This window comes from Callithrix jacchus, chromosome 7, assembly GCF_049354715.1.
Source record: "Callithrix jacchus isolate 240 chromosome 7, calJac240_pri, whole genome shotgun sequence".
Lineage (NCBI taxonomy): Eukaryota > Metazoa > Chordata > Mammalia > Primates > Cebidae > Callithrix > Callithrix jacchus.
The window spans coordinates 71,699,064-71,718,535 of NC_133508.1; the positions used below are offsets into that span (position 1 = coordinate 71,699,064).

Here is a 19,472-nt window from a genome sequence, read left to right on the forward strand (position 1 = left end):
TTTTTTTTTTTTTTTTTAAGACAGAGTCTTATTCTGTTGCCTAGGCTAGAGTGCAGTGGCATGATGACGGCTCTCTGCAGCCTCTACCTCCACCTCCCAAATAGCTGGGACTACAGGTATATGCTACCATGCCTGGCTAATTTTTGTATTTTTTGCAGAGATGGGGTTTTGCCATGTTGCCAGTTTGGTCTTGAACTCCTGGGCTCAAGTGATCTGCCCACCTTGGCCTCCCAAAGTTCCGAGATTACATAAACCACTGTATCCGGCCAATTTTACTTTTAACTTTTTTTTTTTTTTTTCAGACGGAGTCTCGCTCTGTTTTCCAAGCTGGAGTACAGTGGCACGATCTCAGCTCACTGCAACCTCTGCCTCCTGGGTTCAAGTGATTCTCCTGCCTCAGCTTCCCAAGTAGCTGAGATTGCAGACACCCACCATCACACCCAGCTAATTTTTTTTATTTTTAGTAGCAATGGGGTTTCACCATGTTGGCCAGGTTGGTCTCAAACTCGTGACCTCAGGTGATCTGCCCACCCCAGCCTCCCAAAGTGCTGGGATTACAGGCATGAGCCACTGCACCCGGTCAACAATATTATTATTTAAGAGACAGGGTTTTGCTCTGTCACCCAGGCTGGAGTGCAGAGGCATGATCTTGGCTCACTGCAGCCTCAACCTTCTGGACTCAAGTGAACTTCCCTTCTCAGCCTCCTATCTAGGTCTATAGACGTGTGCCACCACGCCTGGCTAATTTTAAAATTTTTGTATAGACAGGGTCTCGCCGTGTTGCCAAAGCTAGTCTCAAAATGCTGGCCTTAAGTGATCCTCCCACCCTGGCCTCCCAAAATGCTGGGATTATTGGTAGGAGCCACTGTACCCTATTATAAGGGTACACACCTAATTATTATGTTATTAAAATATAAGCCTATTTTAATTTTTGTCTACTTTTATATTTAAGGTGCCCTTCATGTAGGTGGCATATAATTGGGTGTTTTTCAATTCAGTACGATCTGACAATCTCTGGTTTTTAATTGGGATGTTTAGAGCATGTACATCTAATGTGGCCAGGCATGGTGGCTCATGCCTGTAATCCCAGCATGTTGGGAGGCCAAGGTGGGCAGATCCCCTGAGCTCAGGAGTTCAAAGGCTGGCCTGGGCAACATAGACCTAATCTCTGCAAAAAAAAAAAAAAAAAAAAGCAAAAAATAATCTGGGTATGGTGGCATGCACCTGTAGTCCCACCTACTTGGGAGGCTGAGGTGGGAGAGTTACTTGAGCTTGGGAGGTCAGGGATACAGTGAGCTAAGATTATGTCACTGTACTTTTTTTTTTTAAGATGGATTCTTGCTCTTGTTACCCAGGCTGGAGTGCAATGGCACGATCTTAGCTCACCACAACCTCCACTTCCCAGGTTCAAGTGATTATCCTGCCTCAGCTTCCCGAGTAACTGCAATTACAGGCATGCCCCACAATGCCGGCCAAGTTTTTTTTTTTTTTTTTTTTTTTGAGACGGAGTTTTGCTCTTGTTACCCAGGCTGGAGTGCAATGGCGTGATCTCGGCTCACTGCTACCTCCGCCTTCTGGGTTCAAGCAATTCTCCTGCCTCAGCCTCCCGAGTAGCTGGGACTACAGGCGCGCACCACCATGCCCAGCTAATTTTTGTATTTTTAGTAGAGATGGGGTTTCACCTTGTTGAGCAGGATGGTCTCGATCTCTTGACCTCGTGATCCACCCGCCTCGGCCTCCCAAAGTGCTGGCATTATAGGCGTGAGCCACCGCACCCGGCCTTTTTTTTTTCTCTTTTTTTTTTTAAGACGGGGTTTCACCATGTTGGTCAGACTGGTCTTAAATTCCCGACCTCAGGTGATCCGCCTACCTCGGCCTCCCAGAGTGCTGGGATTACAGGCGTGAGCCACTGCATCCAGCCTTTTGTTTGTTTGTTTGTTTGTTTGTTTTTTTCATTTGTTTTTTGTAATTGTGTATATGTAACATTAGCCAAAAGTCAATAAATTTTTATTTAAGGAATTTCATGTTATGATTTCTTTACTGTCCATCAGGGTCACTTTAGATCCTCTAAGGAGCCGAAATGAAAAGATTTATGTTCAAGTTATCCCTTTTTAATGAAACTAATGCTTATTTTAATCCAGTTGTTTCAGCCCATAATTCTTTTATTTTGGCTTCTGTCATCTCCTTTTAATATGGATATACCGATGAAGACTTCAAAATTCACCAAGAATCTTTGGTATCTAATTTCTTCAACCAATTTACTTTTTATTATAGGTGCTCCTTTTTTATTATAGGTGGTGGATCTGCCTGGTTTTCAATTTGACACCCTCTCTTGGTTCAAATCATACTCATTCCTAAGGGATCACAAGAATAGTACAGGTGTGGAAATACACCAGTATGTTTAACTCCAGACATCACGTTCTCAAGATAAAAGCCTTTAAAAAACAAAAAGCCATCTTATATATCAAGTCAACATGAAATTGGAATGCAAAAGTAATACTTCTGAGGATTTCTTTCATATCCCCTCCTATTTATTCTACAGTCCTAGAATCAATCTTTTTAAATTAAGAGACAGGGTTTGGGCCAGGTGCGGTGGCTCACGCCTGTAATCCTAGCACTTTGGGAGGCCGAGGCAGGTGGATCACAAGGTCAAGAGATCGAGACCATCCTGGTCAACATGGTGAAACCCCGTCTCTACTACAAATACAAAAATTAGCTGGGCATGGTGGCGCACGCCTGTAATCCCAGCTATTTGGGAGGCTGAGGCAGGAGAATTGCTTGAATCTAGGAGGCGGTGGTTGGGGTGAGCCGAGATCGTTCCGTTACCCTCCAGCCTGTGTGACAAGAGCAAAACTCTGTCTCAAAAAAAAAAAAAAAAAATAGGTTCTGTCTTTGTTACCAAGGCTGGAGTACAGTGGTGCCATCAAAGCTCAGTGCAGCCTCCAACTCCTGGGCTGAATCCGTTTGCCTCAGCCTCCCATTCCTGAGTAGCTGCAAGTACAGGCACATGCCCCAATACCCAGATAATTACTAAATTTTTGTGGAGATGAGGTGTTTGTCACTTTCTTGCCCAGGCTAGTCTGGAACTCCTGGCTTTAAGCAATACCCCCACCTCAGTGTGGGGATTGCGAGCTTGAGCCACTGGGCCTGGCTTGGAACCAACCTTTATAGCTATCAATACTCCCATCAGTTAACTGTCTCAAGTATCATATTCCTTCTTATATTATCAAATCTCATACTGAACAATGAGTTTTGGGTTGCAAAAGAGGACCATTTTTGTATTTTTAGTAGAGACAAGGTTTCTCTATGTTGGTCAGATTGGTCTCGAACTCTCAACCTCAGATGATCTGCCCACCTCCGTCTCCCAAAATGCTGGGATTACAGGCATGACTCACCATGCTTGGCCTATGTCACTCTACTTTAGCCCAAGTGACAGAGCAAGACCCAAAATATATATACATATAAATCTAATGTGATTAATATGATCAGGTTCAAATCTATTGTTTTGTTTTGTTTTGAAGACAGAGTTTCACTCTTGTCGCCCAAGCTGGAGTGCAATGGTGTGGTTTCGGCTCACTGCAACCTCTGCCTCAACTCAGGAGATTGGGCTGTAATCTCAGTAGCTGGGATTACAGGCATGAACCACCACTCCTGGCTAATTGTATGTGTTTTAGTAGAGACGGGGTTGCACCATGTTGGTCAAGCTGGTCTTGAACTCCTGACCTCAAGTGATCCACCTGCCTAGGCCTCCCAAAGTGCTGGGGTTACAGACGTGAACCACCATGCAGGTCTTTTTTTTTTTTTTTTTTTTTTTTTGAGACAGAGTCACTGTCATCCAGGCTGGAGTGCAGTTATGTGATCTCAGCTTATTGCCACCTCTGCCTCCTGGGCTCTAGCTACACCCTCCTGAGTAGCTGGGATTACAGGCCTGCACCACCACGACCCACTAATTTTTGTATTTTTAGTAGACACAGGGTTTTGCCATGTTGGCCAGGATGGTCTCCATCTCCTGACCTCATGATACCCACCTCAGCCTCCCAAAGTACTGGATTACAGGTGTGAGTCACAGCACCCAGCCCAATTTTTCCATTTTTTTGTAAAGACAGTGTTTGAGACCACCATTTTTCCCAGGCTGGTCTCAAATTCCTGGGCTCAAAGCAATCTCATGGCCTCCCAAAGTGCTGAGATTGCAGGCACGAGCCACTACGTCTGGCCTCATAGTTACCACTTTTTATTTTTCATTCATTTGTATAAGCCCGTATTTCATCTAGTATTATTATTATTCTACTGGAAAGAGGCCCTTTAACATTACTTATCATGCAAGTCTGCTTCTGGTGAATTTTCAACTTTTGTGTGTCTGAAAAAGTCTTTTTTATGCACTTTGTGTGTGTGTGGCGTCATCTTGGCTCATTACAACCTCTGCCTCCTGGATGCCAGTGATTCTCCTGCCTGAGCCTCCTGATTAACTAGGATTACAGGCATGCATCACCATGCCCAGCTAATTTTTCTATTTTTAAATAGACAAGTTTTGCCATGTTGGCCAGGCTGGTCTTGAACTCTTTTTTTTTGAGACAGAGTCACTGTTGTTACCCAGACTGGAGTACAATGGCACGATCTCGGCTCACCGCAACCTCCGCCTTCTGGGTTCAAGCAATTCTCCTGCCTCAGCCTCCTGAGTAGCTGGGACTACAGGTGCGCACCACCATGCCCAGCTAATTTTTGTATTTTTAGTAGAGACGGGGTTTCACCTCGTTGACCAGGATGGTCTTGATCTCTTGACCTCGTGATCCACCCGCCTCGGCCTTCCAAAGTGCTGGGATTATAGGTGTGAGCCACCATGCCTGGCCGGTCTTGAACTCTTGACCTCAGGTGATCTGCCTCAGCCTCCTGCCTCAACCTCCTGAAGTGCCAGGATTACAGGTGTGAGTCACCATACCTGGCCTGTATTTTGTTTTGAAAGACATTTTTGCTGGATATAGAATTATAGGTTAATAGTTTTTTTAATATATTTCTTTCAGCACTTTAAAGATGTTTACTACTTCTGCTTGCATTGTTTTCTTCAAGAACTTGGCTGTCATTCTTATCTTTATTCTCTACATGCTGTGTCTTTTTTCTCTGGTTGCTTTTTTTTCCCAGGAACACGTGCACTTTATTGAACACAACTGTAGAAAAGTGTGTGAGGGTAAAGGGCTGATACAGGATCAGCTGGGGGCAGGGCAAGGAATGGAAGCTGGAGTACGTGGGAGACAGGTCATGGGCAGAGCCCCTGGCCGGGATGATTCCTCTGGATCTACTGATAGGCTTGCAGAATCAGTATTGGGATGATGATCAGCAGAATGGTCATGAGGATACCCAAAATCAGGATTACAGGAATGAGCCACTGCACCTGGCCAAAAAGCTCATTTTTAGAAGGCTGTGAAGTCTCATGTCCTATGAAGAGGAAACAGGAAGAAGGAAGAAAAACAACAAAAAGAACAATCCTGGAAAATCAATATAGGCCACATTACTCTGAAGTCCATACGTCAGTAGGCAGGTATGAAAGTAGGTTATGTTAGGCCGGGCACGGTGGCTCACGCCTGTAATCCCAGCACTTTGGGAGGCCAAGGTGGGTGGATCACGAGGTCAAGAGATCGAGACCATCCTGGTCAACATGGTGAAACCCTGTCTTTACTAAAAATACAAAAAATTAGCTGGGCATGGTGGCACGTGCCTGTAATCCCAGCTACTCGAGAGACTGAGGCAGGAGAATTGCTTGAACCCAGGAGGCGGAGGTTGCGGTGAGCCGAGATCGCACCATTGCTCGAGGCAGAGGTTGCAGTGAGCCGAGATCACGCCATTGCACTCCAGCCTGGGTAATGAGCGAAACTCCGTCTGAAAAAGAAAAAAGAAAAAGACGTACAGCTTAATTTTCAGTGACTCAAAATTAGGAAAACTGAGGAAAAAAGGAGAAAAAAATTGAAAATATCATTTTGCAGGCTCATAGCCAAGAAAAATTAGAATTTGGTCTGAATTGTAGAAAAAAATAAAAATCGGTAAACATTAGGCAAGACTAGAATCTAACAAGTATACTAAAGTTTTTGAAACATAATTTTTCTCTTTCCAGTTTCCCATTTTTACTAAGAGAAATCATGGTAGGACTGATTTGCTTTATTATACTTGGCCTGATTATTTGTATATACTGTAGCAAGAGTAATTATTGTTTTTTCCATAGGCTTTTAAAGTAGCTTTGATGGAACTTTGTTCAATAGAATGAATCTCAGATAAGACTTTTTAAAGCTGTATATAAGTCTTTTATAATCTTTATAACCTTTATTAGGGAGTCAGTTAATGCTTCAAGAAAACCTTGTTAATCTGACACAGGGGGCCCATATGCTGGTCTTGCATCAGTGTGCCTTTGACATTAATGATTAATTTATAGAGAAATTAAACTTATTTTATCATTTTTTTTTTTCTTTTAATGTGCCGGAGAATGAACCTGGGGCCTCATGCAACTTATTTTATCTTTTAAAATTGGCCCTTACAATCACACGTGCCTACCTCTGCCACAATAGTCCCTGGGCCTTGAGTTGAATAGCCCTAATTTCTGGTCCTGTATCATTGGAAATAGATGTTGGAAATAGTTGCTCAGTGCTGCAAAGAAAAATTCGCACTGAGACAAAGGATCTTTCAGAAACACAGTTTTTACTTTCTGGACTGCAGAAGGGTACTCTCACTAGCCATCTTGCCACAAGAGTACAATGAACAAAGGAAAACACACACATTTATTTCTTATGCATTTGGGGTTGTCCTTACTGCTGTGTTTGATCTCTGTTGGCTGGAGCCAGACCTCACAATCTAAAACCCAACTGGCTAACAACTTAAAATTTTCTAAACAGGTAAAAGCACTGGAGAGCTGGGACATGGCTGTGAGCATGTCCAGCATAAATATCTTGGTTAAAGTACAAGGACATAGAATGTACTATGTGCCTGTAAGCATGGCATGTCTAACAGCTACCTAAGATAGGGCTTAACAAAGTTACTAGCATACTTATTCTTTAACAAGAAAGGAAACTTTAAAAAGGAACTTTTCTATTTACCACATGTATTTCAGGAATACAGTTTATTTTGATTGGTATCTTAAAGCAGGCATGAAGATGAGGCTTTAATTGCTGTCTGTGTTTAATATTTGGCAGGACTTGGTGTCCTTGTTGTTGTTGTTTTGAGATGAAGTTTCACTCTTGTTGCCCAGGCTGGAGTGCAGTGACACGATCTTGGCTCACTGCAACCTCCACCTCCCAGGTTCGAGCAATTCTCCTGCCTCAGCCTCCTGAGTAGCTGGGACTACAGGTGCATGACATGTTTCACCATGTTAGCCAGCAAGACTTGGTGTCCTTTTTAGGCCCAGGAGTCAAAGCCCTGTAACTTAATGTCACAAGGACTTTAAAAGTACATACAGAGCTGGGCATGGTGGCTCATGCCTGTAATCCCAGCACTTTGGGAGGCCGAGGCAGGCGGATCACAAGGTCAAGAGATCGAGACCATCCTGGCCAACATGGTGAAACCCCATTTCTACTAAAAATACAAAAATTAGCCAGGCGTGGTGGCAGTTGCCTGTGGTTCCAGCTACTCGGGAGGCTGAGGTGGAAGAATCGCTTGAACCCAGGAAGCGGAGGTTGCAGTGAGCCGAGATTGCACCACTGCACTCCAGCCTGGTGACAGAACAAGACTCCATCTCAAAAAAAAAAAAGTATGTACAGAAACATAGATGTAATAATCTTAATTAAAATTATATGTATATATTTTGATATCAAGCCCAATCTCTAGAAGGACCATTATAATTTCCTTTTAATTATAGACAACTTGATTATATAAAAGTTTTTTGGGTTTTGTTTCATTTGTTTTTTAATATAAATCCTCTTATTGTGACTTACACAGACCATTCACGATATGCTTGGACTTTCTGGTTTTCCCTCTTTCTTAAACAACCAGTCATTTTATCCTAGGACTAAATTTACCATACAATATTTTTTCTCATATAAAATTAACCAAAGGTGATAGCTTGAGTAATTGTGATCTTACTGGATGCAACATATGGAAACTACCCAAATAATGAAATGGGTATTATTATTTGAGACAGATTCTCACTGTGTCACCCAGGCTGGAGTACAATGGCACAATCTGTGCTCACTGCAACCTCCACCTCCCAAGTTCAAGCCATTCTCCCACTTCAGCCTCCCTGGGATTACAGGCACCTGCCATAATGCCCAGCTAATTTTTATATTTTTGTAGGGACGGGGTTTCACCATGTTGGCTAGGCTGGACAAGACCTGACCTCAAGTGATCTTCCTGCCTTGGGCTCCCAAAGTGCTGGGATTATAGGTGTGAGCCACTGTGCCTGGTTGAAATATGTATTATTTAACATAACTTTAGATTCTAAATTATGACAAGTTTGTCTACAAGTATTTATCGCATTATATTTACCTAATTATTTTAATCATTTTCCTAAATTATTTAGAAAATTACAACTGTCATTTAAAGTTATGAAACTGCCATTGCAAAATTATAACAGACAGTGAAAAAGATCTGCCCTAACTGACTCCATCTTGTTTCTAACCTCCAGGCTATCTGTGTTCATTCCAGGGCACAGGCCAAACCAACTTTGGGAGAAACAGTTTATAGTTTAGCTTTGAAACAAAGATGAACAGTCCTTTCCCAAAGCAAACCTCCTTACTGCCTATGGATTAGACTGCCTAAAGCCACAGGATTAGAAGTTATGGTGATCTTACTAAATTTAAGATGTAGCTATTTTCATTTAAACCAATATCGGGCCGGGCGTGGTGGCTCACACCTGTAATCCTAGCACTTTGGGAGGCCGAGGTGTGCGGATCACGAGGTCAAGACATCAAGACCATCCTGGTCAACATGGTGAAACCCTGTCTCTACTAAAAATACAAAAATTAGCTGGGCATGGTGGCGCGTGCCTGTAATCCCAGCTACTCAGGAGGCTGAGGCAGAATTGCCTGAACCCAGGAGGCAGAGGTTGCAGTGAGCCGAGATCACGCCATTGCACTCCAGCCTGGGTAAGAAGGGTGAAACTCCGTCTCAAAAAAAAAAAAAAACCAGTATCAATGTCTTATAAAAATTATACAAGCAAAAATCATTCTGTTTGGGGCTGGGTTTATAGTTTTGTAACTCCATCCCAAATTTTGACTCTTATAGTATTTGGCAGGGATGAGTATAAAATTGCTTGATTAATAAAACTGCTTGAGTATAAAACTGCTTGATTAGTAAATGCAAATAAAAATGTATGCTGGTATGACATTTTTAATATTACTTTAGCAATAATTTTAAAGCTACCTTATTTATTAAAGATTTTACTTGTCATGTAAACTTGAAAAACCATTTGACTAGTCTTTCCTTTTTCAGATAAAGTATTTGATTTACACGCTTTTGTTTTTCTTTAAGTCAATTAATGAGAGCTCTATCATGAATTTTCAGGAGTGAAACATTGTGTACACAACATATAAATACATAAATGCCAATAGAAATACATCTTTTAAAATTATTTTTATTTTTATTTTTTTTGAGACAGAGTTTCGCTCTTGTAACCCAGGCTGGAGTGCAATGGCGCGATCTCGGCTCACCCCAACCTCCACCTCCTGGGTTCAGGCAATTCTCCTGCCTCAGCCTCCTGAGTAGCTGGGATTACAGGCATGCGCCACCATGCCCAGCTAATTTTTTGTATTTTTAGTAGAGACGGGGTTTCACCATGTTGACCAGGATGGTCTGGATCTCTTGATCTCATGATCCACCCGCCTCAGCCCCCCGAAGTGCTGGGATTACAGGCGTGAGCCACCGCTCCTGGCCTAGAAATACATCTTAATAGATTTATAAAAACCTTTTCTTTGCCATATTAAACTTTCAGACTCTTGATAATCCTAAGCAGTTGTCGGCTAAATAGCCTTAAATTTGCATGTTAAAGGAAAAAACTCAGGTGAAAATCAAATAGCAAAATTTACATCATAAGGTACAGAGAGAAAAAGTCTGGTGGTACTAGAGGGAGATTAAAGATGGATGTCAAATCAAACGTAGAGTTATAGAAATCTATCATAGGATTGTATAAGGAGGTCAATTTTACTTAGGGATCTATCATTTAAATGGATCTCTGGGCTCTGGGCAGTGCTCGCAGTGAATCCTGGGTCTCTAAAAAGGGAGACTTGTTATGAGAGTAGACCACATGATGTTTTTACAGTGCACTTAAAAAAAATTTTTTTTAAACAAAGTCATTTCTAAGTGCCTAAACTAACTCTTCCTTAAAATCCCGAGTAACTTCTGTTTCAATAACAAAGTCAAAACAAACAAACAATAACAAAAAAACCAGCCAGGCGCGGTGGCTCATGCCTGTAATCCTAGCACTGTGGGAGGCCGAGGCGGGTGGATCACAAGGTCAAGAGATTGAGATCATCCTGACCAAGATGGTGAAACCCCGTCTCTACTAAAACTACAAAAATTGATGTGGTAGTGCATGCCTGTAATCCCAGCTACTCAGGAGACTGAGGAAGGAGAATTGCTTGAATCCAGGAGGCGGAGGTTGCAGTGAGCTGAGATCGCACCACTGCACTTCAGCCTGGCGACAGAGTGAGACTCTGTCTCAAAAAAAAAAACCAGGTGACACAATACAAAAGCAGTTTAAGAGCTGAGAGGAACTTGTCTATTTACATTCCTGGGGTTCTATACAGAAAAAACAGGTTTCTCTTCCACCTTCCATAAGTGAAAACAGGTTTCACTGCCCAGAGCCCCATTTTTTTAAGGAACTCCAGGATATTAAAAACTATTTTAGGTCCCCCATGCAATAGAGGGTGTAAGAGAAACGAGAGACAGCAGAAGTAAATGAAGAAAATAGAATTCAGTCAACTGAGAAGAAAAAACTTTTGGCCGGGCGTGGTGGCTCAAGCCTGTAATCCCAGCACTTTGGGAGGCCGAGGCTGGTGAATCATGAGGTCAAGAGATCGAGACCATCCAGGTCAACATGGTGAAACCCTGTCTCTACTAAAAAAAAAAAAATACAAAAAATTAGCTGGGCATGGTGGCGCGTGCCTGTAATCCCAGCTACTCAGGAGGCTGAGGCAGGAGAATTGCCTGAACCCAGGAGGCGGAGGTTGCGGTGAGCCGAGATCGCGCCATTGCACTCCAGCCTGGGTAACAAGAGCGAAACTCTGTCTCAAAAAAAAAAAAAAGAAAAACTTTTGCTAAAAAAAAAAAAGAGGGTCCTAGGAGAAAAACAAAAACAAAATCTTAAAGGTCTTTTAAATACAAACACACACATATGCACACACACACTTTTTTTTTTTTTTAAGACAGAGTTGCTCTGTCAACCAGGCTGGGGTGCAGTGGCATAATCTTGGCACCCTGCAATCTCTGCCTCACAGGTTCAAGTGATTCTCCTGCCTCAGCCTCCCAACTGGGATTATAGGTGCTCACCACCACAACCAACTAATATGATTAATTTTTGTGTTTTTAGTAGAGACAGGGTTTCACCGTATTGGCCAGGCTGGTCTCGAAATCCTGACCTCAGATGATCTGCCTACCTCAGCATCCCAAAGTGCTGGGATTACAGCTGTGAGCCACCACACTCAGCTATCTCACACACACACACACACGTCTTGGATGTTAGCTTTTAATTAAGATGACTTAACCATTGAGAGCCTTAAAACATTTTTTTTAGGCCGGGCGCGGTGGCTCATGCCTGTAATCTCAGCCCTTTGGGAGGCCGAGGCAGGCAGATCACCTGAGGTCAGGAGTTCAAGACCAGCCTGGCCAACACGGTGAAACCCGGTCTTTAAAAAAAAAGCCTCTCTTCCTTTCTCCGCCATCGTGGTGTGTGCTTTATTCCATTTCTCACCATGTCTTCTAACAAGACTTTCAGGATTAAGCGATTCCTGGCCAAGAAACAAAAGCAAAATCGTCCCATTCCCCAGTGGATTCAGATGAAAACTGGTAGTAAAATCAGGTACAACTCCAATTGGAGAAGAACCAAGCTGGGTCTATAAGAAATTACACATGCGATGGCACACATATTTATGCTGTCTGAAAGTTACAATCGTGTAACCAAATCAAGCTGAAAAATGTCACTGCTATCTGGAGAAGTTTGAACAGTTTCCTCTCTGGATCTGCTATGAAGGCATTAGTTAGTACAACCCACAGTGCTTCCATTATTCATGTTAAAAGAAAAAAAAAGAAGGCTTTTTTGGTTGCCTGTTATTCAGTAATAAATATGTGAGACCTTTCACTTCCAAAAAAAAAATTTTTTTATCTCATTACCATATTTCAGCTATGACAAATTGCTGCTATTTCAGAAGTAGGGCCGTTGCTCTTTCAGTTTGGCCTGGCTAGCAAAGAGGTGGCCTCGTTATGTAAATAAACTCCTTAGTAATCAAACTAAAAAACCTTTCCTCCTTTTGCTGGCTGTTTTTTCTCCCCCACTATACCACTTTTTTGTGTGTGTGGCAGGGAGAATTTAACCATTTCAGAGGACTCGTTCTTCATAATTTGGATTTGAATTTGGATCAAATTTGGATTTGAATTTGGATCAAATTTCCTTTGAATTTGATCAAGTCAGATAAAGTTAGTCAAACCCAATAGGAAAAAGACCAAAACAACAACAAAAACAGACACAAACAACAACAACAAAAAAAGCAGTTAAACAAAACTAACAACTGCACAACTTATATGATTACTGGGTGCTCTAATGGTAAGAAGAAACTGAGATCAGATTGTTGTTAACTTTAGCCAAGACAAAATCCCAGTTCAGCTACTTACCTGGGGATGGGTTTCAGGCTGAAGACTGCTCTCTACCATCCTAGAAGCAGGAAAAAATAAAAAACAACTCACCTCTATTGGAAGTAAGCTCAAACTCTGTGAAGGAGTTAACCTGCCTCCCATTATCATGGAAACAGGAAAACTTGCCTGCCTTGTTGGAAGTGAGTAAAACTAACAAAAAAGGAAGTTGTACAGCAAAATAAATTTTAGATATCAACCAAATTTTAGGAAATCAGAGATTATCTGGAGTGGGTGATTCCAGCCTCAGCAAATTGTCCTACTGGTTTGAGCCATAAAGATAACTCAAGCTGGTACCAAGCATCAATAGGACATTTGTGAAGGTCAGGGGCACGCACCTCCACTCAGAATCCCTTTGTGGTTATCAAAACATGAACCCCAAAAATCCAAGAGAGATCTCAGTTAATTTCTGAGGTTTATTTTGCCAAAGTTGAGGATGCACGTCCATAACACACCCTAAGGAGGTCCTGACGACACGTGCCCAAGGTGTTCGGGGCACAGCTTGGTGTTCTGCATTTTAGGAAGACATGAGACATCAATCCACATATGTAAAAATGAACATTGGTTTGGCCCTGAAAGGCAGGACAACTCAGAGAGGGGCCTTCCAGGTCATAGGTAGATAAGAGACAAATGGTTGCATTCCTTTGAGTTTCTGATTAGCCTCTCCAAAAGAGGCAATCAGATAGGCATTTATTTCAGAGAGTGGAGGGGTAACTTTAAATAGAATGGGAGGGAGGTTTGCCCTCAGCAGTTCTCAGCTTGACTTTCCCTTTAGCTTGGTGACTTGGGGGCCCAAGATATTTTCCTTCCACACCCTGGCAACACTGAGCTGAGAGAGGTTCCAGCACTCACCATGATTATTCCAAATTCCCGACACCCACAAACATCTGAGCTCTTTCCTATAACTCTTCACACTCTGCGTGCATCAAAATTATAACATTAGCACATTGTGTTGTAATTGTTTGCATGTATGCCTGCCCTCTAAGCTCCTTAAGGTGTTGGGGGAGCTCCTCTTTAGAGTATTTTTTTTTTAACTTGCCACTTTAACCATTTGAAGTATACAGTTCAGTGGCATTAATTACATTCACCATGTTATGCAACCATCACTTCAATCTATTTACACATTTTTTAAATCACCACAAACAGAAAATTCCCATTCATACCTAACCCAACATCTGGTAATCTCTTGTCTTTCTTTCTCTATGAATTTGCCTATCGTAGATAGCTCATATAAGTGAAGTCATACTATATTTTTTTTTTCTTTTTTTTTTGAGACAGAGTCTCGCTCTGTTGCCAGGCACCAGTCTGGAGTGCAGTGGCACAATCTCAGCTCACTGCAACCTCCACCTCCCGGGTTCAAGCAATTCTCCTGCCTCAGCCTCCCGAGTAGCTGGGATTACAGTCACGCACCACCACACCCAGCTAATTTTTGTATTTTTCGTAGAGACAGGGTTTCACCACGTTGGCCAGGATGGTCTCGATCTCTTGACCTGGTGATCCACCTGCCTCAGCCTCCCAAAGTGCTGGGATTACAGGCTTGAGCCACCGCGCCCGGCTGATATATATATATATATATATATACATATATTTTAAGATGGAGTCCTGCTCTGTCACTGCAACCTCCACCTCCCTGGCTCAAGAGATTCTCCTGCCTCAGTTTCCCAAGTAGCTGGGATTACAGGCATGCACTACGCCTGGCTAATTTTCGTATTTTTAATAGAGACCGGGTTTCACAATATTGGCCAGGCTGCTCTCACTCCTGACCTCAGGTGATCTGCCTGTGTCGGCCTCCCAAAGTGCTAGGATTACAGGCACCCACCACCATGCCTGGCTACTTTTGTTGTTGTTGTTGGCCAAGCTGGTCTCAAACTCCTGACTCAGGTGATTCCCCCAACCTCAGCCTCCCAAAGTGCTAGGATTATGGGCGTGGGCCGGCAAGACCAGCCTGATATTTTCTATTCTTCTTCACATTCTTGATCTTTGTTCTGGGATTCAGTTAACTTTCTTGGAAACAGTTTGATCCTTTTTGTTCCTGCTTTTGTAATTTGTCCAGCAGGTCTGAAGCAGTGCCCAAGATAGGGCTAATTAGATGAAGCAAGCCCTACCTGAGTATTTTTCCAGTACCTGGTGAATTAAGAGTTTTTCTAGTCGGCCGGGCACGGTGGCTCATGACTGTAATCCCAGCACTTTGGAAGGCCGAGGTGGTCGCATCACGAGGTCAAGAGATCGAGACCATCCTGACCAACATGGTGAAACCCCATCTCTACTAAAAGTACAAAAAATTAGCCGGGCATGGTGGTGCGTGCCTGTTGTTCCAGCTACTCAGGAGGCTGAGGCAGGAGAATTGCTTGAAACCGGCTTGAAACCAGAAAACGGAAATTGCAGTAAGCCGGGATCGCCCCACTGCACTGTCTCAAAAAAAAAAAAAGTTTTTCGGCCTGGCGCGGTGGCTCACGCCTATAATCCCAGCACTTTGAGAGGCCGAGGCGGGTGAATCACAAGGTCAAGAGATCGAGACCATCCTGGTCAACATGGTGAAACCCCGTCTCTACTAAAAATACAAAAATTAGCTGGGCATGGTGGCGCCTGCCTGCAATCCCAGCTACTCAGAAGGCTGAGGTGGGAGAATTGCTTGAACCCAGGAGGCGGAGGTTGCGGTGAGCCGAGATCGCGCCATTGCACTCCCGCCTGGGTAACAAGAGCGAAACTCCGTCTCAAAAAAAAAAAAAAAAAAATCAGAATGGCCAGGTGCAGTGCCTCACCTCTGCAATCCCAGTGATTTGGGAGTCTGTAGGTGGGAGAGTCACTTGAAGCCAGAAGTTTGAAACCAGCCTGGGCAATACAGGGAGACAGACCCCTGTCTCTACAAAAAAAAATTTTTTGAGAATCGTTTGATTCTCCCGCAGAACTGGGAGGTGGACCTCCCACCTCGGTGATCTGAGATCACACTATTGCACTCTAGCCTGAACAACAGACCAAGACCTTGTCTCAAAAAAAATCAGGCCAGGCGCAGTGGCCCACGCCTATAATCCCAGCACTTTGGGAGGCCGAGGGGGGTGGATCACAAGGTCAAGAGATCGAGAACATCCTGGTCAACAAGGTGAAACTCCGTCTGTACTACAAATACAAAAATTAGCTGGACATGGTGGTGCGCGCCTGTAGTCCCAGCTACTCAGGAGGCTGAGGCAGGAGAATTGCTTGAACCCAGGAGGCAGAGGTTGCGGTGAGCTGAGACCGTGCCATTACACTCCAGTCTGGGTAACAATAGTGAAACTCCATCTCAAAAAAAAAAAAAAATAAAAATCAGCTATGTGTGGTGGCACATGCCTATAGTCCCAGCTACTTGAGAGGCTGAGACAGAAAGATCTCTTGAGCCTAGGAAGTCGAGGCAGCAGTAAGCTATCTTTGCACCACTGTACTCCAACATGGGTGATAAAGTGAGACCCTGTCTCTTTAAAAAAAAAAATTGGGTTGTGTGCAGTGGCTCACGCCTGTAATCCCAGCACTTTGGGAGGCCAAGGTGGTTGGATCATGAGGTCAGGAAATCGAGACCATCCTGGCTTATACAGTGAAACCTTGTCTTTACTAAAAATACAAAAACTTAGCTGAGCGTGGTGACACGCACCTGTAGTCCCAGCTACTCAGGAGGCTGAGGCAGAAGACTTGCTTGAACTCAGGAGATGGAGGTTGTGGTGAGCTGAGATCATGCCACTGCAATCCAGCCTGGGTGACAGAGCGAGACTTCATCTAAAAAAAAAAAATTAAAAAGTATCCAATTATACACTTTAAATATATACATTTTATTGTGCATCCGTTATCCCTCAATAAAGCTGTTATATGTTGGTAGAATTAGTGACTCACAGACACTAGGAAATCGATAGATGCTCAGATATACATTTCAGAAACAACTAACAAGTAATATAAGAAGATCTATATACAGAACTGTTGTTCTATATTCTTTTTATGTTCATATTCGATTACTTTTTTTTGTTGTTTGAATACTTTTTTTTGTTGGTTTGTTTACTTTTTAAGCCTCATTTCTTAGAGGCAGAATTCATAGATTTCTTAGGGTATTTTTTTCCCTAAAAGCAGAGCCTGAGACAAAGACATGGTTGTGGTTATTTGGGAGATGACTCCAGGAAGCAGAAGTGAAGGGAATATGATTGAAATAAGAACGGGGAAAAAATCCAATAAACGGTGCTACTGAAGTGGTCACAATGCAAAGAACAACTGGGGCTTGATCTTATAGGGACTCTCTAAGGAACCATGTAGACAGTACTTTGGACTGTCCAACTGAAGGACAGGGAGGTTGGGGCATTTATCCACCAATTCTCACTGAGAATTCCCCTGGAACATTAATTCCCCCACACTTCCATGTTATCCCTCCAAATGGCAAGCAGTATCCCTGAAGCAGGAAAAGAGATACTCCCATAGCCCTTGTTTGATGTGGGATGATGGTAAGTACATGAGAATTTCCACACAGAAATAAAGCTGCACTCAGGTGAGCCTCTTAACTAAATGGAGCAAGACTGTAACAGTGACTAAAAGCAGAGGCTCTGGAGTCATTCAACACTGGTTCAAATCTCAGTTCCATCATTTTGTACTTTGAGCCTAAGCAATTTTTTTTTTTTGAGACGGAGTCTTGCTCTGTCGCCAGGTTGTAATGCAGTAGCGCAATCTCGGCTCACTGCAGCCTCCATCTCCTGGGTTCAAGTGATTCTTGTGCCTCAGTCTCCCAAGTAGCTAGGACTACAAGCACCCACCACCACACTGGCTAATTTTTGTATTAATTTTTGTAGAGATGGGGTTTCGCCATGTTGACCAGGCTGGTCTCGAACTCCTGACCTCAGGTGATCAACCTGCTTCAGCCTCCCAAAGTGCTGGGATTACAGGAATGAGCCACTGTGCCTGACCACAAAGATAAATTTAGATAATGCATATTAAGTGCTTAGCACAGTCTTTGTCACACAGTAGCAACTCAGTTATGTATTTTATTCATCAGAGAAGATTCCAGATAACTTTACCTGTTCTCAAAAGGCAAAGTCTGCTCATCGCTCACTGTTTCTTACAGAATTAATCATGGGCTTTGAAGGCAAAAGCAAATCAAAGGGTACAAAAATTTTACTGGTACAAAACAGAAAAAGGAACTGCCCAAAGTGGCTAGTCTGAGAGAAAAGTAAATGCCTGATTAAGGAAATCAAGCTAAGTACTTTTAAGACTAATCATAATTCTTAAATATGAATTTAAGCACATTGGCCAGGCGCAGTGGCTCATGCCTGTAATCCCAGCATTTTGGAAGACTAAGGTGGATGGATCACCTGAGGTCAGAAGTTCAAGACCAGCCTGGCCAACATGGCAAAACCCCATCTCTACTAAAAGATATAAAAATGGCCTAGGCATGGTGGCAGGTGACTGTAATCCCAGCTACTCGGGAGGCTGAGGCAGGGAGAATTGCTTGAACCCAGGAGGTGGAGGTTGCAGTGAGTTGAGATCGTATCACTGCACACCAGTCTGGGCTACAGAGCGAGACTTCCTCTCAAAAAAAAAAAAAAATGTAATATGTTTCCAGCATATTTAAGAACAAAGCCATATTATAATTTTCTTTAAAAAAAATGGGGGGGGGGCCAAGCGCGGTGGCTCACACCTATAATCCCAGCACTTTGGGAGGCCGAGGCGGGTGGATCACGAGGTCAAGAGATAGAGACCATCCTGGTCAACAAGGTGAAACCTCATCTCTACTAAAAATACAAAAGTTAGCTGGGCATGGTGGTGCGCGCCTGTAGTCCCAACTACTCGGGAGGCTGAGGCAGGAGAATTGCTCGAACCCAGAAGCGGAGGTTGCGGTGAGCCGAGATCGTGCCATTGCACTCCAGTCTGGGTAACAACAGCGAAACTCCATCTCAAAAAAAAAAAAAAGAAAAAGAAAAAAAAATTAAAAAAATAGGGGGGAAATGACTTTTATATCTAGATGTTCTAAAATACTCCACATTTAATGCCAATATTAAGTATAAGAGACTTTATACAACCAAGCAAATAGTGAAAAAAGATATTGGATAGGGTTATCGAGGGGTAAAATAAGCTGTTATTTTCTTTTTCTCTGTCAAGAACAGTTCAAAACTATTCCTACGGATACTAAAGAGCCAAACTACACCAGATCTTCAGACATCTCAGCATGAGGACAGTAAATGGATCCTCTTCGCAAATTCAATGTGTGACTCAAGTGAAGACACTACCCCACTCCACATCAAAGTGTCCTCATCTACAGGAGACAGCAATAAAAGTCTCCAAGGTAATCATGTCCAGGGGTGCTAGAAGAATCAATATACACACCTGGGACACATAAAGTTTTTTTCTTCAGAAGAAACAGCAACTGGGTGCAGTGGCTCCAGCCTGTCATCCTGGCACTTTGGAAGCCAAGGTGGGAGGACTGCTTGAGCCCAGGAGTTTGAGATCAGCCTGGGCAACATGGCAATACCCCATCTCTAAAAAACAAAATTAAAAATTAGCTGGGCATGGTGGCGCACACCTGTGGTTCCAGCTACCCAGGAGGCTGAGATCGGAGGATTACCTGAGCCGGGGAGCTCAAGGCTGCAATGAGCAGTGATCATGTCACTGTACTCCAGCCTGGGCGACAGAGTGAGACCCCATCTCTAAAA

The 19,472-nt window shown here is 43.1% G+C and overlaps 1 protein-coding gene and 1 pseudogene across 1 annotated transcript; one reads left to right on the top strand and one right to left on the bottom strand.

The window, feature by feature from the left end:
* Nucleotides 1-3,207: 3,207 nt before the first annotated feature.
* Nucleotides 3,208-3,296, bottom strand: LOC118143495 (small nucleolar RNA SNORA40; annotated as a pseudogene).
* Nucleotides 3,297-11,772: 8,476 nt separating this feature from the next.
* LOC108592737 (large ribosomal subunit protein eL39-like) lies at nt 11,773-12,174 on the top strand. Its single transcript, XM_078331180.1, has one exon. The coding sequence runs from the start codon at nt 11,883-11,885 to the stop codon at nt 12,027-12,029; it is 147 nt and encodes a 48-aa protein (XP_078187306.1). The 5' UTR covers nt 11,773-11,882; the 3' UTR covers nt 12,030-12,174.
* Nucleotides 12,175-19,472: the final 7,298 nt, after the last annotated feature.

What these genes read in the sequence shown, in the direction of transcription:
- LOC108592737 (XM_078331180.1), top strand. Translation starts at nt 11,883, where the DNA reads ATGTCTTCTAACAAGACTTTCAGGATTAAGCGATTCCTGGCCAAGAAA.